Genomic DNA, 15,849 nt, shown 5'->3' on the forward strand with positions numbered 1-15,849 from the left:
GCAGAATCAGTGTTTCAGTTTTGAGCAGTTAAAACCTGGAACATTCTTCCTGAAGATGTGAGACAGGCCTCTAATTTGACAATGTTTAAATCCAGGCTCAAACGGTTCTGTTTAGCTGTGCATATGAATGAAAGGGTTTTATTCTGCACTTTCTCCTTTAATATTAATTTTATGATGAGTATTTTTGATTATTTATGTTCTGATTTGTTGTATGGTGATTTATCTTATTCTGTAAAGCACTTTGGATTACTCTGTAGGAATCGTGCTATACAAATCAACTCACCTTTTGTTCAGCACATTGATAATAGTACTGTGGCTCAGTACATATTGTACTGAACCGCAGTGGACAATTTTCTATACTGTAAATAACGTCACTCATTGTACATAATTTATGGCATTAGATTTATTCTTCTTTGTATTATTGTTTAGTATATCCATTGCAGGACAAATATGGGTCATCTTATTTCACCTGATCTTGTCTGATAGATTTTAGCTCCTCTGCATTATGACTTTATGATTAAAGTCGCCTCAGTCTAATTCCTTATACATTTTCCCATATTTTAGATGTAGAAAGAGATAGAGAGATAGTCAAGTTTATAGTTTTAGACCTGACAGTTTGCCCTAGAGTTCATGTGGACTGATTGCTGTTTTTTTTTTTCTTTTTTTTCAAAGCAAAACCTACATGACCTGTAGTAAACTGGCTTACCAAAAACAACATCTACATATCTAATCTCTCTTCACTATCATGAATCTTATTTACTAAACAAATGAAATGCAAACAGTAAACAACGTGAGTGGATCTATTTACAGAAGACCTGCACACGCTGACAGGGTTTGTCTTTCCTTGTTACACAAAGTTGACGGACTCGCTGTCATAAGATCACACATGAGTCACTTCCTAGTCTGATTTTACTCTAACAATTTCACTGCCTATTGTGCAGCGTTTACTGAAAGCAATTACTTAAACTTAGCTGGATTCATGAACTTTAAATACTAAATAATAAATCCTTATAATATGTCAATAAATACATCAATAAATAAATAGAAAATCACTTCTATTCACTTCTGTTGGAATTGACTTGATAATGAAACCACTGTGGCACAAAGGTTCTCTTCATTCAAAGGTAGCTACACTGGATGTGGGCTGTCACATTTCATTCATTCATTTATTTCGAGCACATGTATCAACTACACTTAATGCACATTTCACAAATTTGTTCTTATTTAAGTTTGAAAAGGAGTGGGAGGAAGAAAACTTATTAAATCCCACCCCTATCTTCCATTAGGACATAAATTAAATGCTTTCACCTTCATGATTCCATGTCCATCCAAGGAACATTTTCTCAATGGAGATAAACACATTTCATGCCATGCTGTGGAAGATGATACCAAAAAGAACAGCTTTTCTATGGAAACAATTCAGTTCAATTTAAGTCAATTTTATTTTTCACAATGGTCAGTATTATATAAAGCACACACATACACACACATGTAGCATATACACATGCACATTTACACAGTCAAGTGTTTTACATACTGCATACACAAATGTATACTTTGCACATATGTATGCCAGTATATAAATGACACTGTGAAAAACATGAACACCCTATGAAGCTCATGAAATGGGCTCCATCACCACTGTGCCTGACACACTATTTGATGGCTTGGCAGGTTATGTTTTTTACGTTTGAGATTTGTGTTGGACATGCTGTTTTATGAAAGCAGAAAATTTGTAAGAGGAAAATAAATAAATAAATACAATTAAATAGAAAACAGAGTAGTATAAACAGAAACAAAGAAGTATACATACTAATAAAATTAAATTAAAGAGAAAGAAAAATAATAATAATACTGGTAATAATAGAATAACATAATAATAACAATATTAATAATGAGATAATACTCTAATGAAATAAAAAAAAAATACAGCAAATCAAATTAAATACAAGCAGGATTCAAGTTTGTGGAGATGCAAGCCCGCTTACAGAGGGATGCATGTTGTTTGAAGTTTTCCGAGCAATAAACACAACCAAAAAAACTCTTATTTTTTAACTAAAATGTTCCATACTGTGGCTTTAAGTGATCCTTCAAAACAAAAAGTGCTCCCTGTTAATTACAACTCTAAATAGTAAATTTCGAACAAAGTGTCCGCCCTTCTTGAAATTACCCAGGGGGCATTACAGTATTTGTCACTAGTTACACACTTGTTCACTTTGGGTGGCAGTGCACAGGTACGGCTGAGTGATTCGCGCTCTGATTGGCTGACACACCCAGGTGACCGGAGCCTGTCCAATCCCGGTGCTCCTGCCTCTCCCTCCGCCCTGCTCCACTGCTCACGCCGGGACAGACGCTCCAAGCCCCGTGTCAGGTGTCCTGCAGGTTTCGCTCCAGCGCTGACTCCGCGGAAGTTCGTACAGGTGAGTCTCCAGCTGAAACTCACACATTTTACCTCGATAAATTCATTAAATCGGCGCTAACCTTTCCCAAGTTGCGTTTTACGTCAGGTCAGTTAGTGTACGTGCTGACGCTAACTAACGTACAGCGCACGTGCGTTTTAACAGACTTTATAAAACGGGCGACATCGTGCTGCTAGCAATTTCAGTTAGTCCTCCGGCAGTTAGCATCAAAATTGCATTGAAAACATTAAAATTAAACAAGATATTAATTTAATCTTGTTTAAAATTTCACAGACGTTTGCTCCCCACCCTTACCTTTCAAGTGCTAGCTTCATACCTGTAATTACATTTCTTTGAAGACACTTAAAGGATTATAAATAGTAGTTTTGCTAGTTCCTTACGTTACGTCGATATAAACGACAATGCCTAGAAATTATTTATATTATATATTATTTAAAGTATGAATTCAGTATTATTTAAAGTATGAATTCAGTGAAATGTTTAAGGTAGATGTAACCTTTAAGATAGTTTAAGACAGTTTTATTACATTGCTGGTTGATATAAATGTGTTAGGACTACTTTATTTCATTCTAACCTCTTGGCATTAGCTTAGGTACAAAGTTGAAAACTGTCATAAAGGCACAATGAATATAAAACATAGCTTATGAAGTTGGTGCATGATTGTGTTGCTTTTGTTCAGTGAATTATAAGAAAAAAAAATGAATAGAATAATAATATTGAGTAATAACTAGGTCATCTTGTTTTGACCCCACCCTCTGGTTTTAATTAAGACCTTTCCTGGAGCAGGCTGTAGTCTAGTCTTACATAGTGGACCTATCTTGTATGTTAATATATATGAGTTTTATTTTATTTCACATGTTACTATTATTGTTGTCAGCTATCTGTTCTTGTTTCACTTTTTCCCCTGGCTTGGATCTCTTTGACAGTCTAAGGACATGCAAAATAGTAGATGCCTCTGTGATTTCTGACTTCTGTCATCCAGGTCTGATCCATAGTAAAAGCCAAAAGTAAAATCTGTCAACTGGACAAAAAAGTCGTTATAGTGAAGGCGTTTCCCTGCTCATCCGCTTCTTCAGTTCTGGTCAAATTACTGGTGGATATTGCCTTATATCTGTCTGAAAAGAGGAGCTAACTACACTGAAATTGTAAACAGCTTTTGTTTACAGTTTCTGTATGTAGGCTAGGTCTATTGAGCTATATTATTAGCATATTCATTCACCTCTTAAACGGTGAAGATAGATGTGAAAGCATGCATTAAGAGATGAACGAGTATGCTAATTATGACTCAGGCACAGTGCTCACTTAGTGTAGCTCAATAGACCAGGCCTACGTACAGTGTAGTTAGCTCCTCCCTTCAGACAGATATAAGGCCGTGTCCAGCAGTAATCTGACCAAAACTGAAGAAGCAGCTTGGATGAGCAGCCAAATGTCTCCACTCCTACAACTTTTTTGTCCAGTTGACAGATTTTATTTTTGTTGTTATTTTTATTATGCAAATTAGCTTTTACTATACCTCCAATAAGCATCGCCTCTACACCTGTTTTTCTATTGTGTAACCAAAAAGTACTCCATTATGGACTATATGGAATACTGTATACACACACACACACACACACACACACACACATATATATATATATATATATATATATATATATATATATATATATATATATATATATATATATATATATATATATATATAGTTAAGAAAAATCTTGTGCCATAAGATTGTCCCCTTGGAGTGTTATATTGTATTTTTTCTTTCTTTCTTTTTTTCAACAATCTAAAACCAATTGGGGTCAGGTTATACTAGACCAGTGTTTATTAAACTGTGGTGCTTGAGTGAATAATCGCAATAATAATTTGTCATAGAACCAATGCTTTTTTGTATTATATTCAATTCAGTTTTATTTATATAACACATTTAAATCCAACTTCAGCTGTCCAGAGTGCTTCACATAAAAAGTCAACAAAAACAAATAAACAGATAACACGATATATGGGCAAACAACAATAAAACAATAAAACACCAATCAAACCAAGATAATGTGCAATCAAAATGGTGATATATAGAAACATAATGAACAAAACATGTACTTTATGTTTAAATTATATGGATTTGATATTGTCCTGTATCATCTCCTGGGATTTATGTCTCCTCTGTTATACCACCCTTTATATTGAATTATCTAAACACACAGCCAATGACAATGTCTTCTGAATGCAAGTTTGATGTATTTTTTTGCATGGTGGTAGTAATTTATCAGGGACATTTTTAGTTACAATACAAAATAGTAATATTTGTATAATGACAATATTGAATACTTAGTTGCTAAGGGTGTTGCTCCTTTCCAAACACCAAAATGACCTTCTCTTATTATGTAAAAAAACCTGCTATCCCTGTAGACCTGCTAACTGAAATGCATGGGATTCTTGCGTTAGTTTAGGAGTTAAGATTTCAATCTCCTCTTTATGCTTCTAAAGGTTTTTAAAATGTACACTTTTAACAGAATCCTATCATTACATGAGATCGCAATCAGATGTTTTTCCAAAATCATTTGACTAAACGTATGTCCTGCAGCTCGAGTAGTCGACTATAAAGGGGGTGTGGCAAAAGCTCTCAAAACTATTACGCATCTCGATGTATCTGTCCCAAACTGTACTCACAAGACTACACCTGCAGGGGGAGTTCATGCAAAAACTACTATTTTTGCAAAAAAAAAAAAAAGTACTAGGAAACCGTGTATTTATAGAAATACAGATTAAACTTGTGAATCATGAGTGTAATCTGAATTTTTACAGATACCAACAAATACCAGATCTTCAGCTAACACCCTCACAAACTTCTGCTGTTGTCTCATATAGCGACGGGACAATAAATCAAATCATATCATAATCACCAACAAGGATAATGCCGTTTATATCACCAGAATGTGCAAAAAAAAATCGACTTATGCATAATGTTCTCCGCTAGACCATACTTGTTTTCACTGATAATAAAATGTAATTATATGCAAGTTATTATGAAGAAGTCCTATATTTAGATATTAAAATTATAATTATTCATAAATCATTTTTAAAACTGTCAACAGCTTTAATAATTATCGTGATATAATCGTTGATCAAAATGATTTTTTTATTATCGTCCCATGTCTAGTCCCATATAAATTCTTATAGTCTAAATTAAAATAATAATCAACTAATACTAATTTTGGTTGCCTGAGACGCCATCGACCGATTAATTGACTAAACGACTGAAGAAGTCTAGCCCTAGTGACAGTATTATAAATCCTACAGCTCTTTAACGCTGGTTTGGATCAGCTTACGTGCGCTAGTGCATTCACAGACACAAACAATCTGTTGTAATAATGATGAGTCCAAAGTCTTAGGGCTGGCTGTCAGTCAGTGTTACACATGATGATGTAATGAGTGGAACAGGCTGGAGCAGGTGGAATCGTCTATGTATCAGAGTGATTCATAAAAGGCTCGGTCTGTACAAAGAGACGATTGTGCTGTAGTATTAATGAAAATCTGTCATTTGTTACGTAATATTCACATTCTGATACTTTACTTTTACTGTACTTCATTTAATCCCTGATCAATTATGTGAAGTACTTTTTACTGGGGCTGTTCTAAATATAGTTCAGTGCTACATAGGCATGGGATGATATTATAATTTTGTGTTGCGATTATCAGGGCCAAAATGATTCTGATCTACGATTATATCACTGTAAAGATTAAACTTGCTGACAGTTTAAAAATGCTATGGCTATGATGGTAAAAGTAAAATTTAAATCTGTTAACTTTTCTTAAAGTTGAAGGAGTGAACACGTTTGGCTGCTCATCCAAGCCGCTTCTTCAGTTCTGGTAAGATTACTGGTGGACACTGCCTTATATCTGTCTGAAGGGAGGAGCTAAGTACACTGATTTGAATTGATATGAATAATTATAATTTTAATGTTATGAAGAAGCTCCATGTTTTAATAACCTTTCTATAATTGTACTTTGTTATAAGTGAAAACTACTCCAATTTATTGCACTCCCCTGTGGTTGAGTAGGTTTTTGTTGTTTATTGTCCCATCCCTAATGCTAGGTTGGCCTGTCACCATAACAAATTTTGATGTGCAATATCAAAATTAACGATAATGTTGAAAGTAATAATTGATAATATTGAAACAAATTTTTGCCACTGACACAGAAACCCAAGAGCAGATTTAAACCAGAAAAAACTATTCTAAATCTACATTGTTAATCTATATTATAAAATCATGAGCTGCAATAAATAAACAACAGAATGAAACACTTCAATCGTTAGTTTGCATCTGTAATGGGTCATAGATGTTATTAATGCAGACTTTTATGGTTTAAATCTATAGTAGTGCAAAGAAAAAGTACACTTATACATTTTTTGGGTGTCAATATTTATCATGGAGACGGCAGAAAGGAGAAGGCAATGAGTAAGTGAGTTAGCTGAAGATTTAGTATTGTTTGGTATTTCTATGTAAAAACTATGTAAATTCATTGCATTGTTTCTTGATACTTTTTCTGCATAAATAGTAGTTTTTGCATGAACTCCCCCCTGCAGGTATAGTGTTATGTATTGACTTTATTCCATAAGTTGCCGTGGGCGCCGCCATCGTCATTTCTGTGGTATTATTTTGCACGGGGCCAGCAATTTTGACAACAAATAGACTACAGAGCCCTTTTAAAGCCTCCCGGAGAATCAGTGAGGTGTTGTTGGTCACATAAACACAGAACATTTTACACAAATCAGCACTACTTTATATCAGATTTTTGAGGCGATACTTTTCCCAAATTCGCCGTTGAAAAGAATGTAATTCACTCTTAACCCGGAAGTGCCACCACAAACAAAGCACGGTTTGGAGCGTTTAGAGGCAAAAGTGGGTAGGGCCGAATAAGGTCAATACTTAGCTAATAGTTTTGAGAGTGTTTGCAATGCCCCCTTTTGTCTTAGGTCGACCAAGAATTTCTTAAGTAAACTACAGCTTTACATGTAACACCAGAAATTTTCAAAAAGTTCAACTATCACAGTTTGAGAAACACTACAGTATTTTAGAATACTCCATGTGACTACAAAAATATTTTGGTTTAAAACAATTTACTCTACTCTTCATATATTTGGACCATATGCAACCTCCCCATTACGTCATCTTAAAAGACTAAAAGTTTAACACATTGATATTTTATTAACACATTACATTGGATTTTCATGTGCTCATAGAGTTATTACTGGTTTGCCTGGAATGTCCCACACTTTGCAGAGTTTCCGCACATCCTGCAAAGTTTGGAAAACCTGAAAAATAGGTTGGAAAATGTTGTGGAATATATATGTTTCGTCCTTGAAAATGTCTCCACACTTTGCTTTGCTGTATTACTGGATATCAAATTACTAGAGATTTTTACTGCCACTTATCAGAGCTAAAATCCACCTAAATGGAGGAAATTGCACCTATTTTGTACAAAATTTCTTGAGGGTGGATGCCCAAACCCTCTCCACATCTGTTTTGTCATACTTTCAGGACCTTGGTGTCACATGGCGTCCCGTATTTCCCTGTGTTATAAGAGCAACAGTAGACTCACAAAGTACCATTCAAATGAGAGAATAAGTTGTAAACACTCATTTGTTTATTGCTTGATTAAATATTTTTGGATCTACAAAACAAAATATAGTGTTTGTCTTGGTGTATGATTAATTTGCAATAATTGTAGACTTTAGGTATAAACTTAGGCTACATCTTTATTACAAAAAATGTTTAAGGGGATAATCTGTTTGTAGATGCCGTGATTAAAAAAGTCCTGGAAAATGATTTCAAGTGAAGAGTGCGAACCCTGAGTATGGCATTACAGTTCTCTTCTTGCTGTATCGCGGTTCACCTTTTGCGGCCTCGCTGTTTTGCGAATTTTTTTGTGTGTGCCATTTTGCTTCTTTTTTTTTTACAGTGTAAGAACGTGCATTGTGTGCTGCGTCCTGATTGGCTGAGGGACTGTGGACCATTGTCCATCAGTCTCCTCCGTGCCGTGTCTCCTGTACAGTACAGAATGTGTTCAAACAAATTTATGTAACCTTTGATTTATTTGACGTATATTATTTTCTGTATTAACATTTATTTGGGAAATTTGTATTTTGTTTATTACTTTGTACTTATTGTATTAACAATGAATATTATTTATTATATTATGTTGGATACATTATTTACTTTCTTCATAATAATATTGGCTCCTACTTATTGTTGCAGTACAGCACATTTGAAGAGCACAGATAAAAATGTAACAAGAGTGAACGTGCACAAATGACACGCATGAGATGAGTTAAGTTGTTAAATAAAGACGAGCTGTAACTGTCCTGCCGTGTTGGTCTATTTAAGCAAGGAGGACAGCAAGAAAATACATCATATTAAATCTAACTGTGACCCACCAAACCACAGCCTCAAGAGACTGGAGACGACAGTATGTTAGGGTTACATTTACATAAATGTTGGATCAGTGTGACTCTAAAGTGCTGTATGTTTGCAAGTTTTCTCCCCTAAAAAAAACACAATGTTATTAAACGTTCTGCACCAACAAATTTAAGTGGACTTAAGTGTTTCTCTGCACGGAGAGGCACCTCTGCGGATATGCAGATACCGCTGGAGCAGAGCCACGTGAACAACAAATTTAAAGCAATCATCAAAGAAGAGGGATATAATCTGCAAAGGTTTGAACTTTGAGAGAGTTTAAACAAGAGAAAAATGTGAGAAAATGTTAATGCCTATGTGAGAAAAGTGTATAAAGTGTGTGGTGAGGGGTTTTACAGCTGCAAAACATATATAATAATGGAATAATATATATTGAAAATAAAGCTGACTACATCGCAGATTTTGAGTATTGCAGGTTATTATTAGAACGTAACCCCTGCTATAAATTAATAAATGCAAGATTAGTGCCAAGTTTAATGCCATACTGTTTAAAATTCCAGGCAAATTACTAACATCTCCATGGAGACGAGCAGGTGCAAACCTTCTACCAGAAAAGATAACTCAGTCTTGCATTTTTGAGGTGGTTAAGTGGTACTTTGTGGGTAATCCGAACAAAATCACAAATATCTTTGCGGCCTGTTGCTTATAAAACATATGATTTGTTTTGTTAAATCCGTCTTGTGTCTTTTGGCGTCTCTAAGTGTCGCCCGAGGAAAAACATTCTCTGAACAAAGATGGTCTCACCCGCTGAAAATGCAGGATTAGTTGTTTGTCAGTTATGTCTTCATCTCTGAGCCACATGTCTGAACACGCTGCTCTGAACCTCGGCCGTGTTTGTGTGTTAGCAACATGCACTTACATTTTTGTTACGCATCTCGGGTGAAAGAGCCACCGCAAACACAAGAGAATGTTTTACTATGGCTCAAATATAAACACTTGTATTCAGAAACGGGTAAAGTCACATTTTTTCAGCTAAAAATGAGAAAGTACTGTACTGTACTGTAGTTGAGGTACAAAGTTGTGATCTAAGAAATTACTAAAAAGTGTTTGGGATAAATTTGTATAAGTGTAAGGATCATGTCATGTAAAATCAGATTATTTGAACTTAAAACAATCGGAACAAGAAAACATTTAAATAATAGAAGTAATAATGATATATATCGCGATACGTCAGTGCATGATTCTCATATTGATAAAAATTGCCTTTAATTAGATTTTTTTTGTTTATCAAATTTTTTTCTCGCAAAATTCATTAGTTCCATTTACTTGACATCCATTTCTCATAATTTAAGAATAAATTAAATTGCATTTCATACAGTTTTGTTGTTGTGAAGTTGTGCTTTACGATATAGAAGTGGATGGATGGAACAGTGCCCTCTGCCTGTCATATCCTCTCAGTCTTTAACGCTGTTTAAGACTAGACTGAAAACCCACCTCCTCTCCCTGGTATTTAACACTAAATAACAGGGAGAAGAGGTGGGTTTTCACCAAGTGGATATCTTGGTGTTTTATTGTTTTTTGCCTATGTATCATGTTATCTGTATCTTTGTTTTTTTTTTTTACTTTTATGTGAAGCACTTTTGGTCAGCTGAAGTTGTTTTAAATGTGCTATAGAAATAACTTGAATTTAATTGAAGTAATTTCCGATTAGTTACAATAAATCGTCCTTTGTAAAGCACAGCACTTTTAAATAACGAACATGAACTGCATTTTCAAACGATTTACCGTATTTACCACACATACGCTTGAGAAAATTTGTCAGGAGTCAAGAGTATTGTTACACTATAAAACATATTACTCAAGTAGATGTTAAAGTATTGTGTCTGAGTAAATGTACTTAAGTAAAAGTAGCAGAACATTACCCACCATGCTTGTTCTGTGTTGTTAGCTAAGAACAGTATTTCCCAGGTGCTAAAAGCTAACCTTCCTGACGTCTCTCACTGAAATGATAAACCTACACAGGTAGTTAGACTGGACCTTATCATTTCACATCAGCAAATATAAGAACCGCCAACCGCAAAGCATACCAGGGCATAAAAACACGGAAGGAAGGGACATGGTGGAAATACAGGAAGGAGAATATTGTCATGGCAACAACCACAATATTGACTTCTAGGGCAGTAATAGTACTATGTAACTTTTGTGCTGGAGGCTCTGGAACCTGCCAGTCCCTATGGAGGAATTATGGCTTTGCTTGGAATAGTATGGCATTAAACTTCCCTATCTCCGTGGAGACAGAGACAGAAGTGGCGCCACCAGGCCAAGTTACAGGTCAGATCTGTGTTGTTAGCCTGATTTCTTTCCATGTATTTGAGCAAAATTTGTACAGATGTATTGTATAAACAGCTCTTGAAGTCAAAATAAGTCAGCAGTGAACTGTCTGCATCTAATTACAAAGTGCAAGTGCACAGTTAGTATGCTAGTTGTTGTTAGCTTTACGGATGGTTACCCTCTGAAAGTTGTGAAAAGTGCTTATAAACTGATCACAGTGAATAATTAGGATGCTCAAAATGCATAACGTAAGTAAGGAATAACCTGGACCACTGCAAACTGTTCCGTTTTTCATGTTTTTAGAGTAAAATTAGGTACAGCATCTTTAACCTCTTTCTCCTCTCTCTATTGCCCCCCTTCCCACTCTTTCTCTCCCTCTACCTTTCTCTCTCTCTTGTCTCGCTGTTTCTCTCCCTCTCTTTCCTCCATTTCTCTCTTTGTCTTTCTCCCTGTCTTTTTCTCCCTTTTTCTCTCACTTCCCTTTCTCTCTCTCTCTGTGTGCTCCCTTTCTCTCTCCCCCCCTCTCTCTCCTCCCTCTCTCTCTCTCACTCTCCACCCTTTCTCTCGCTCTCCTCCTCTTGCAGTGGTGTGTCTGGCCTGAGTGATGGACAGCGGCGGTTTTCGGCGTTCGTGGGCCACACAGTCGCTCCGGATCACGGCCAAAGAGCTGTCTCTGAGCGGCAAAGGCAAGAACAGCGCCATCGCAGAGAGATTCTCCAAGTACGAAACACATCCCTCTACACCACAGCAGACACAAGGACTGTCAAAATTATCGAAAATCAGATACTAATCCGTACTAAAACTAGTATCGAAACATCAGAAGTTGTGTAAGACCACGTAGTATCAGGAGTGTAGAGGCCAAATCCTGGGCCCGAGGTTAAAATCATCTTGGGGGGCCCGCACTACATATTGTCTTCTGAAAAATGCATATTACAGACCCCTCCCTGCACTGGGCCCTGGGTAAACTGTACCCTTTACCCCCCACTTTGACGCCCCTGCATGGTTTAATAAACAAATGCTATCATTTATGTTTAAATTTAAAGTATAGTCTAAAAAGAGCCTTTAAAATTATCATTTGGGTGTCAAAATCAGTATCTATCAAGACTATTCTTTAATATTGAAATCAAGTTTAAAATTTCAGTAGCAGATACAAGTGTGTGCTTTAGCCATGTTTGGATCAGATATGAAAACTGGAACACGTGGAGTTTGCATGTTCTCTCCGTGTCCAAATGGTTGGTTTCAAACATCACAGCACTCTATACGCCAATGTTATTTAATACACATCAAATAGATATTGTTAAATTGCAGATTTCTGTTGCAATAGAGAGAGTTCTTGGGTCTAGTCACAAATAGAAATCATCAGGTTTAACTATAGACTATGTAAAGGGGGTGAATTTAGAGACGAGTTCCATATTAGGAATTCGGACCGTGTGTATCATAGCAACCAAAGAGCAATTACGGAGAGAGGGGTGACAGTTTTCCAATGTAAAGTGAATTGGAGCCAGAGTCGATGGAGCCAGAAGTGCGCCTATGATCACTGCCTAGTTAGAACGCTGTGGCTAGCAGGTTAGCTATGTCTATTTATATATACTAGTCTATTGGTTCAACATTTGTACGTTTACCTTTTAGATATTTCATGGCAAACTACAGTGTTATTAATTGGTAAAACTGGCTCTTGCTCCCATCACCACATTGTAGAATTGCTATAGTTTAAACTGAGCTGGAGACAGGTCAGTTTCTATGGTGAAGTTTGCCATTTAACTGTCAGATTGCAGATATGCTGGTTTAAGGTTAATAATATCTCTGTAATTACTGGGCCAATCCACATGAAACAAAAACTGGAACAAAGTTCAGCGTGTTCTCTGTCAACGTAAATAAACAAAAGTGAGATTATGTCTTTACAATAGCCACAGAATGTTGTGCCATTACTCAAACACAAAGACATGAAGTTGAAAAGACTTTAAGCTAGAAGATAAATATTGCAGATTTTGCAGAGCCGATCCCTGACAAATAATGAGAAGGTTCAACATGTGTGGATTTAAATTCTGGATATTTATTTCAAAAACAGCAGTCAAATTTGTATGATCTGGGAACACTCAAACTCTACATTAAGGAGCCATTCACACACATTCATACACCAGTGTACACAGACACTGGGCACGAGGTGTGTTAAGTGTCTTGCCCAAGGACAGTCAGTGGACAAACACCCTACCAACTGAGCTACTAAATCTTCCATAGAGTCAAATAGACGCTTGCCCACCCTTTGAGAATATGACAGCACCTATAGGATTTTTTGCTTTAGTCCATCAACTCAAAACATAAACAATAGGTAAATTTTCCCCCTACTTGGTACTACTTGATTCTAAAATTTCAATCTTGCTTTGGATATCACAGTAAATACATCTAGCCCATAAGAACCCAGACCCATTTTTCCTTAAAGGAAAATTATGTGGGATATACCACAGACCAAGTGGACCACATAGAACACATTTCTGCAAAGTGTTTGTTACACTGGTGTCACCGTGGGTTCTTATGGGCTAGACAAGAGGGATGGGACAAGATCTGGCCTACGATCTGATTCCATTTTAAACACATAATAATAGTAGTTTGTTTTATATATATATATATATATATATATATATATATATATATATATATATATATATATATATATATATATATATATATTATTTTTTTTAATTTGGGGTGTTTTCACTGTTTTGTCCTTTGCAGGTATCAAAAAGCTGCAGAGGAAGCCACAGACAAGAAGAAGACTGTAAGTACCTGACAACTCATAGTTAAGCCATGTTTTTAGGTTCTGGGTTAATTCCTGGAGTACTGTTATTTAGTCCTGGTTTATTCCGGGTTTATTTCTGATTTATTTCTATTGTTCGGTCATTGCGATCTTAAATCTAATCCTAGTTTATGTGTTGTTTTTCTAGCTGCTTTAGTCCTGGTTCAGTCCTGCTTCAGTCCTAGTTTAGTCCTCGTTTAGTCCTGCTTTAGTCCTGGTTTAGTCCTGGTTTAGTCCTGGTTTAGTCCTGGTTTAACTCTGCTTCAGTCCTGGTTCAGTCCTGGTTCAGTCCTGGTTCAGTCCTGGTTCAGTCCTGGTTCAGTCCTGGTTTACTTCTTATTTATTTCTGTAGTTGGGTCATTGTGACCTTAAATCTAGCCTACCGTAAATTTCGGACTACAGAGCGCACCTTGATATAAGCCGCACCAGCTAAATTTGAAGAGAAAATCAATTTTGTACATATATAAGCCGCACCTGAATGTAAGCCGCAGGTTTTCATATTGTAACATGAGACATTTACACAGAAAGACGGTGCACCGACACACTTTTTTTTAAACTGTGCCTGAAAATTGGCACCAACACGACAACAACACGGGATGAACACATCTGCAGGTTTATAAAATAAAGCTGCACCAACACGGAAAATCTGCTTTTATTTCCTCTGAAAACTTTTGTCGTCTTTTACATTGACCAAGTTGGATTCATTGATGTCGAGCTTACGTGCAGTGGCTCTATTTCAGGGGTCGGCAACCCGCGGCTCCGGAGCCGTATGCGCCTCTTTCAGCCTCATACTGCGGCTCTGCGTGGCTTGGGAACTAACACAGACACAGCTCACAGTCCTGCGTAAAGAGCCCTGATTTTCAGACGTTGTGCGCACAGGGGTCAGGAGCAACTTTGGCCCGTCCCTAATGACACACTAATAAGCTCGTCCGTAGATGTATCATGAAAATCCTGCTGGAAATCGCCACAGAAATCTATTTGATGTAGTAGCAAGTATATTATCTGCTCTTGTCTCCGCGGTGACGTATCACATATAACACATCAGACACGACGCACAAAACTAGAGCCACAAGCGAGTGAAAATGAGCCAAAACAAAAGTCTTTGGAGAGCTTTTAATAAAGGGGAAAAGGACAACTGAGGAGCCAGAAGAGGAGACTACGACCTCCAAGAAAAAGAAAGATAAATTTAACAGACAATGCCTACTTAAAATCTGGGTTTGTCGCTGCAGGTGACTCTCACGCACAGAGTCCGCTCTGCGTAACATACGGGAAAAGCAAATAAGGCAATGAAACCTTCAAAACTGCTTTGGCACATGGAGAATAAGCACCTGGGATAAAATGATACGCTACGAGTTTTTTTGTTGTTGTTTTTTTAAAGAAACTGCGGAGTAGAGTAGACATAATCACATAATCAGCGCGATACATGATGCAGCGGTTTGGTGAGTTGTATTTTTTTAATGCACTTAAGTTGTTTTTGCCATATTTATCTGCCACGTGTAGAAGGCTTGTCCGTGAAAGTAAAACCTACATTATTCCGTTACATTATTGTTATTATACAGTGTTATCTTCATTTTAGATGTCAAAAAGTATTTGCGGCTCCCAGTGTTTTATTTTACGTGGAAAGTGGATCCAAATGGCTCTTTGCGTGTTAAAGGCCGACCCCTGCTCTGTTTCCTTTCTGTTTCTTTATCTTAAAAACGGCATCATATCCATTTCATGATGCGCAAAATGATCGTTCAAAATCAAAACTAGTGAATTCTTCAGAGCAGAATCTTTCCCCACGTCTGTCTCACTTTTACGTTTACAGCTAGAGAGCGCCCCCCCAGGGGCCGTTATCCAGTAAAATTCCATATATAAGCCGCACTGCTGTAAAAGCCGCAGGGCT

At 36.6% G+C, this 15,849-nt stretch overlaps 1 protein-coding gene across 2 annotated transcripts in view; it reads left to right on the forward strand.

Annotated features, from left to right (window-relative positions):
- Positions 1 to 2,328: 2,328 nt before the first annotated feature.
- LOC117371509 (LIM domain and actin-binding protein 1-like) overlaps positions 2,329 to 15,849 on the forward strand; it is a 35,060-nt gene continuing 21,539 nt past the window's right edge. The window contains exons 1-3 of one of the 2 annotated variants that reach the window (XM_055221864.1): positions 2,329 to 2,420; positions 11,755 to 11,890; positions 13,904 to 13,946. In XM_055221864.1, the coding sequence (XP_055077839.1) occupies positions 11,775 to 11,890; positions 13,904 to 13,946 (159 nt within the window). In that variant the 5' untranslated portion in view covers positions 2,329 to 2,420; positions 11,755 to 11,774. The remainder of the gene's footprint in view (positions 2,421 to 11,754; positions 11,891 to 13,903; positions 13,947 to 15,849) is intronic. The other variant, XM_033967209.2, reaches the window with a different exon arrangement.

This window comes from Periophthalmus magnuspinnatus, chromosome 5 (assembly GCF_009829125.3).
Source record: "Periophthalmus magnuspinnatus isolate fPerMag1 chromosome 5, fPerMag1.2.pri, whole genome shotgun sequence".
Classification (NCBI taxonomy): Eukaryota; Metazoa; Chordata; class Actinopteri; order Gobiiformes; family Gobiidae; genus Periophthalmus; species Periophthalmus magnuspinnatus.